Source organism: Helianthus annuus, chromosome 11 (assembly GCF_002127325.2).
Source record: "Helianthus annuus cultivar XRQ/B chromosome 11, HanXRQr2.0-SUNRISE, whole genome shotgun sequence".
NCBI lineage: Eukaryota > Viridiplantae > Streptophyta > Magnoliopsida > Asterales > Asteraceae > Helianthus > Helianthus annuus.
The window spans coordinates 185,297,722-185,305,715 of NC_035443.2; the positions used below are offsets into that span (position 1 = coordinate 185,297,722).

Below are 7,994 nucleotides of genomic sequence, written 5' to 3' on the forward strand. Positions count from 1 at the left end.
ATCTTCCTTCCTTACCGACAACTAACTCAGTTAGTTGGTGCAACAACTTATTTCACTTCACAAACACTAAAGGAATGCGTATTATCAACAAATACCAAAAGTTTATGATTTTAGCAAATCTATTATTAGGTCTATTCAAGCAATGAACAATTAATTTAAATAAGCTAACACGGAGGATTCAGATATTATTATTACTAGGTTATAACTTATAACCCCGTGTAATACACGGGTCGAATAAATGAATTTTATATATTAAATAATAAAACAATATATCTTTAAAAAACCTCTTTTATTGCATGGGTTAATTAAATATAATTTTATATATATTAAATAATAACAAGTTATATCTATAAAAATCATATTGTACGTGTTGAATAAATTTAATTTTATATACCAAATAAAAAAGTTATATCTTTAAAACCATGTGTATTACTCGGGTTGGATAATATAATATTGTTTACCAAATAATAAAATAATACATCTTTAAAAAACTTTATTTATTACACAGGTTGAATAAATGTAATTTTCTATACAAAATAATAAAAATATATATTTTTTTAGTAATGAAAATAAAAATATTTCATATATTAATACAAAGTTTGGTTTTCGTGATAAATAATTTGTTTTATTTAAAAATATTTTAAATCAACAATTTAAATTTTAGAATAATATTTTAAATTTAACCTTTTATTTAAAACTTGTAAATGTAGAAATGATAAATAATATTAGTTAATTTTATTTTAAGTTTCATAAAATCTATTTGATACCAAACTAAACAAAACATTCAAATATATAGTTAATATCAAGGGTAAATTACGATTTTGGCCCCTGTGGTTGCATCACTTTTAGCCTTTTAGCCAAAAAATGAATCTTTTAACATCTGAGCCTCCAACGTGTTTTTTCTAACCTTTTTGCCCCTAACACTAATCCCATCCATTTACTTTTAGGGGCCAAAAGGGTTAGAAAAAAAGATGTTAGGGTCCACAAGGGTTAGAAAATAGACGTTGAGGGCTCAGATGTTAAAAGATTCCTTTTTGGGTTAAAAGGGTAAAAGTGATATAACCACATGGGCCAAAATCATAATTTACTCTAATATCAAATTAGATAACTAAGTTTGAATTTGAAGTAAATAGATAAATATAAAAGTAATAATTAAACTAAATAATATTTAGTAGAAGGATTATCTATAATTAATTAGAAGAGATTAAAATAAAATAATCATTATCTATAAGAGATGGCCTAATATGATGACACGTGTCTCAAAGTTAGTTTCTTTTATTATAGTAGATAGATTATTATTATTATTATTATTATTATTATTATTATTATTATTATTATTATTATTATTATTATTATTTATTGTTATTATTATTATTATTAATATTATTATTATTATTATTATTATTATTATTATTATCATTTAATATCCAGCACACTATCATTAAATTAAGTTGGTTTAACTAATTACAATTTTATGTATTTGGGCTTTATTCGCTTCCCGGCTAAGTGCTAACCATTAATGATTTGTGGGCTTGGGAAATGCATTTGGTTGGCCCTTGGTAATTCCAACCTAGATGTCTAAATGGGAAATAAGGGCATGTGAAAAATAGGGGAAGAAGAAACAGGGGTTTACGTATTTTCTTTCCGGTTGTTGGCAGCTTTCATGCAATTTCCTTGTCATTCTTCTACCTGTAACTCCCTTTTCAACCTTGAATCAGGTAAAAAACTTGGAACACTTGAAGATTAACTTGGAACACTTCAAGATTCCTCTAACTCATATTCAATCAGCAACCAATGATTTCTCAAAGGAATACATAATTGCATCTTTCTCGGAAGGCTATAAAATCTACAGAGCAGAACTCCAGCATTATGATAAAGAAAATCATTCATCCAAGAGACACAGTACCGTACTTATAAAACGCTACCCTTCTAGACATGCAGATTACGGAGAAAAAGAGTTTCTTACAGAAATTGAATTTCTTACCAGTGGAGTTAAGCATCCCAACTTAGTCACGCTACTTGGATTTTGTTATGAAGCTTCTGAGATGATCCTTGTCATTGAAAATTTTTCTAATGGATTCCTTGGTGATTGTTTGATTAATGTCAACAATAAATATTTTCTTACTTGGGAAAAACGTTTGAAAATCTGCATCCATGTTGCACACGCATTAATGTACATGCATTATGAGATAGAAGACCAAAAGATGGTAATAAACCGTGATATAAACTGCTACAACATTGGGTTGGATGAGAACTGGGGTGCAAAGATTATTGACTTTTGGTGGTCCGTGTTTCTGCCTCCAAATCAAGAAGACGAAGCTCTCTATCCCAAATATAATGGCAGACGTTACTATGTAGATCCAGAATATAACATGACGCGTAAGTTAAAAAGAGAATCAGATGTTTATGGGTTTGGAGTAATTTTGTTTGAGATTCTATGTGGTAGGTTAGTCGATGACCCGATGTACCTTAAGGACAGTGACAAAGGGCTGGCCTTCGTGGCAAGACAAAACTTCTGCACCAGAACACTAGAGGACATGCTAGACCCAATATTAAAGGAAGAAACTAATGAAAACAATTTTGTTCTAAATAGAGGACCAAACAAGGAATCTTTGCTCACGTTTATTGAAATTGCCCACAAGTGTGTAGCAGAAACTCAAGACCAACGCCCAACAATGAAAGTTATAGTCAAGGAACTTGAGAAAGCATTTTTTTTTCAAGTAAGTCATTGTTCTACCTTCATATTATTAATGCCTAGAAGTAATTTGTTTGTTGATTCACTACATAATCAATATCACATGTAAAACACTTGTTGACATTAGTATCAAATTAATAAAGCCCAAATTGTTAGGTTTACATTGTTAAAATCCTTTCCACTTTCTAACATCTAGCATTCTACCTATCAAGTTTAGGTTTTAGACATCGCAGGATTTCTCAATCCTACCTTTTTATACTATCAATTATGACATAGCTGAAATGCTTATGTAAGTATAAAAAAATGATAAAGTTCAATTAAAAACTTTTAGTACAGCATAGTGAATATTTAATTTATAAGGGGCATTTATCATTATTTAATATCATAGTGTTCAGTGTATGAGGTCTATAATATCACCAAATGATCAATTTAATCGTCATTTTATTGTTTTTTAGTATTGTTTTTCTAGTTATCAATGTATGTATTATATATGATGTGTAATGTTTGACAGAAAAACAACAAGGACAACCCAAAAATGTCACTTGAAGACATTAAACGGGCGACGGAAAACTTCAGTAATGACAACTGTATCGGGGGAGGAGGATTTGGGAAAGTATATAAAGGGAACCTTCAAGATGGTGATGGATTTAATACCATTGTTGCAAAGCGATTGGATACGAGGTCCGGGCAAGGGGAACAACAATTCTTGAGTGAGCTTCAAATTCTTTTGAATTATAAGCACGAAAATGTCATTGGTCTTGTAGGATACTGTGATGAAAATGATGAAAAAATCATTATCTATGAGTATGCCTCCCAAGGAAGTCTTGATAGGTATTTGAATGATGCTTCTCTTACATGGGTGAAAAGACTTAATATATGCATTGATGTTGCAAGCGCGTTATATTTTTTTCACGGAGGAGTTGGAAAACAAGCAAGGGTGATACATAGAGACATCAAATCTGCTAACATTTTACTAAACCGTGATTGGAAAGCGAAACTTGCTGATTTTGGGCTTTCTTTAATATGTCCATTAATTCAAGAAATGGACTATGTCATCGATCATGCGTGTGGAACCATCGGATACTTGGACCCACTTTACAAAAAATCAGGATTCCTAACCATAGAATCCGATATTTATTCGCTTGGTGTTGTTTTATTTGAGATTTTGTGTGGGAGATCCACATATGCAATCAAGAAACATGAGGGTCACTATCTACCAGAGTTCGCTAAAAACAAATTTGAGAACGGAAAACATGATGAGGTGGTGTTCGAGCAAATAAGGGAACAAATCAAGCCAAACTCGTTAACTACATTCCAAAAGATTGCCTATCGTTGCTTACATCATGAAAGAGAAAAACGACCGACAACCAAAGAAATTTTAATGCATCTTAAGAAAGCATTAACATTTCAAGTAAGTTATCACACTTTTATGGAAGGGGTGTTAATGCAAACCATAACTTTAAGTTGTGTTCATAAAATAAGGTTATTAATGGGTGGGGGTTGGGTCCTATCAGGCTAAAGGGTGTGTGGGATATGAGTTGGGTCATCAATCGTCACATAGGACCATTAATGGCTGCCTCATCCACCATGGTTGGCATGGATTAAACCATGGCAAACATGGGCCTCCTTTCCTTTTTTCAATATTTTCTTTTCCTTTTCACAAAAAATTAATAGTTTTTTGGGTCATGACCACACCCTGAGGGTAGTGGCTTTGGATGATGGATTAGAAGTGGATGACATGACGCCAATGTGGAGGGCCATGGTGACCAAAAGGGTCATGACCACACCCTATAGCCTTAGCTATGTATATTTTGTAGATTTATTATTTCCATATATTGTAATTAGCCGAAGATAGGTATTGTAAATTGGTTATATATTTATGAACAAGATAGAGGAGGCATCAAGCCATTCACAATATTTTATCCCTAGCATGGTATCACAAGACCAGACCTTATACTAGCGCCGATCTCGCCGTCCTCCCTCTCTCAAATCTCCGATACTCCTGTTTCCAATCTCCTATCTCTTTTACAGCCTTTTCCTCGTCTTTTCTATCCTTACTTTCACAGTGGACAACAATATTCATCTAGTCGCCACCATCTCTAACATCAAGAACGTTCTACATGTGACCATTGAGATGGATAGTGGCCGATACAACGCCTAGGGTCTGTTTGGTATGAGGTAATGAAATGAACAAAGGAATGGAATGGATGAGGTAATGGAATGGACGAGGGAATGCAATGGATCATTACCATTCCATGTCTTGTTTGGTTACCATGTGTGAATGGAATGGATTATTATTGTGTATTATTCGGTAGGCAAGAAAAACAAAGTAACAAAATCAGCGGTGAGTGGTGGTGGTGGTGGTCGGTGATAGTGATTGTGGGTGGTTATAGGTGGCGATGGTTGGTGTCGGCAGCGGCGATGGGTGGTGGTGGTAGCGGCGGCAGCGAGTGGCGGTGACGACGAGTGGTGGTGGCGGCAAGGTGGCCGTTGGTGGTGGGTGGCAGTAGAGTTGGTGGCGGCGACGGCGGTTGGTGGTGGCGTCGACGATGGTGCTGGGCGGCGGCGACGAGTGGCGTTGGCGGTTGGTCGCAGCTGTGGGTGATAACAGTGGCGAGTGGGTGGCGGCGGCCGCGATGGCTGTCGGGGTGATGTGGTGGCGGGTGGCGGCGATGGCGTCGGTGATGGGTGGTGGTGGGTTGTGGCAAAGGTGGTGGGTTGTGGTGTTGTTGATGAATGGTGCAAGAGGGGATGGAATGGAAAAAAAACATGGGGGGTGGAAGGAATGATTTTGAGGGGATGGAATGCCTTTTGGAATGGATTATTTCCTTCCATTGACCAACCAAACACCATTTTCTTCATTCCCTCGTAATCATCCATTCCATTCCACCTCTCATTCATGCATACCAAACACTACCCTAGAGCGAACACTTTTGCATCCACTATCATGCATACCATGTCTATGATTACTTATCTCCTCGTCGAATCGCCGCCGAAACCTCCTCTTCCTCTAAGGACTCGGACAAAGATAAACAACCTAAGGTAGTCAACGATTTATAGGATCAATTGGATGCGATTGTATTATGTAAGCGCAGTATTCGGTGATTGAAGATATTCGATGCCAAACAGAACTGATATCAACAGCTAAGGGGGAGTATGTAAGTACAGCTCCTGCCGGTAACTATGCTTTATGAGTTCTGTGTAACAAAGTCAAAGCCCAAGTAAACGTTTATTGACTAAATTCGGATGGAAGTGAGTCTAAAGGGTCCGAACTTATGTGTTGACAAATTCGGATAAAGTTATGTACTTTGTTGTCCGAATTTGTGGACATGACATGGTCAGGACTTAGGGTTTTGCCCTAGCCTATATATATGGGAGTATATGTTAGAATTGAGTATCTATCCATCACATTCATTCATCTCAGTGAGAATGGATATGAGTGATCAGCTTTGTGCAACCTCTCACAAACCCTAGCTATTCATCAATAGTGTGTGCACATTTCTAGAGAGAGAGAGTGTGACTATGTGTTAGTGAGAGAAAGCTCGGTTTAGATCTTTGTGATCTAAACCAGCTTGTAAATGATGTATACTCTTTCGGTTTGTAATATGTGATGACTGATTCATTAATAAAGGGTTTCATCTTTAACATCTTTCTATCTTGTTTTGTTTATGGTTGTTCTTCATGTCTTGAATCAAGTGCAATGTTGGTGTTCGTCATCGATCCAGTGTTTTCACATATTACAATGGATTTATAGTACCATTTTAAATGATCTCCTACACACTATGCTAAAACCTATTTCTACCATCTATGTGGCATGGTTGGCCCTAGAAAATATTTTTCTACACACTATACGAAAATATTTCTACAAATTAGAAAATATTTTTCATGATAACAAGAGTGCCAAGATTGTTCTGCAATTCACTTCTCCATAAGTTATCTAACACCCGTCAAAGTGGTTTCCAAGTGCCTCCGCATACTACCAACAATTGAAAGTATTAGGAGATCATCTAGCAAATGTTGGCTCCCCAGTTGATAACAAAAGTTTGTTTTTACAACTTAATAGTAGCCTCAACAAACAATATGAAGGCATAGCCACAATATCACAAAACTAGGACCCGCTACCTAGTTTCTATGATGCACGCTTAAAATTGATAATGGCGGAAACTTGCAAAGCTGAACACACTCTTTAGGCGTCTCAAACCGTCGGCATTGTGTTGAATGCAAACACCTCGCATTCGCTGGCCTACCAAGGGATCCAACTGATTAATGGCCTCATGCTACAACTGACTATCGGGGCCACAGCCGTAGTTCACATGGCAGGGATCGCGACAGACATTCTTGGGGTACGGGTCACGACTCCAACACCCTTTGGCAGTCTCCTAACCCTTGGTCTACCTGGCGCGCATCACCCTGTGGCTCATGGCCTTCTCCGCATTAGGCCGCATGCTCCACAACAGTCGTAGGCCCCACTGCCTTGCCCATATCCTACATTGAACCCACAATCAAACCACAACAATAATTCAGCCAATGGGCTTCTTGGTCCTCGGTCTAACTAGGCCCATCATGCAGCATACACTCTAACTGGCATAGAGTAGGTCATGTATTCCATATAATTGAATAAGCATGACCCCACGCCATACATGGATACTGGAGCCACTGCCACTATGATGAACACGCAAACGAAATTTCTAATCTTTTTTAATATTAACATCCCACAAGATATAATTGTTGGTAATGGTTCCACTCTGGTTGTTGGACATGGCACACAAATCCTACCACCACCCTTCCCACCCTTTGTGCCAAAAGATGTGTTGTATGCCCCCAAACTCATTAAAAATTTAATTCATGTTTGTCGATTTACTACCGACAATTATGTTTGGGTTGAGTTTGACCTTTTGGTTTTCTTGTGAAGGATTACAAGACCTGGATCCCTATCCCACGATGCAACAATGACAGTGATCTATACCAACTTTTGCTCAGGCCGGGAAGCACCACCACACCATCCACCTTTGCAGAAACTTCATCTAAATTATGGCATAACCGTCTCGAGCATCCGGGATGGCCTGCTTTGCATTATTTAAAATGTTCTTGATTAATTTATTTTAGTACTTTGAAAAAGACACTTGTCAATAGTGTGTTTTCGTAAAAGTATTAAGTTACCATTTGCTAGTTCTTATACACATATTTTTTCAACCATTTGACATCATACACAGTGACTTATGGACATTACCTATACTTAGCTTGGGTGGTCATCGCTACTATGTTTTATTTTTGGATGACTTCAATTTTTTATGGACTT

At 36.7% G+C, this 7,994-nt stretch overlaps 1 protein-coding gene across 1 annotated transcript in view; it reads left to right on the forward strand.

Annotated features, from left to right (window-relative positions):
* Nucleotides 1-7,994, forward strand: part of LOC110891423 — a 38,466-nt gene that overhangs the window by 21,936 nt on the left and 8,536 nt on the right. Inside the window, exons 5-6 of the mRNA XM_022139115.2 lie at nt 1,719-2,720; nt 3,207-4,106. Of these exons, the coding sequence (XP_021994807.1) occupies nt 1,719-2,720; nt 3,207-4,106 (1,902 nt within the window). The remainder of the gene's footprint in view (nt 1-1,718; nt 2,721-3,206; nt 4,107-7,994) is intronic.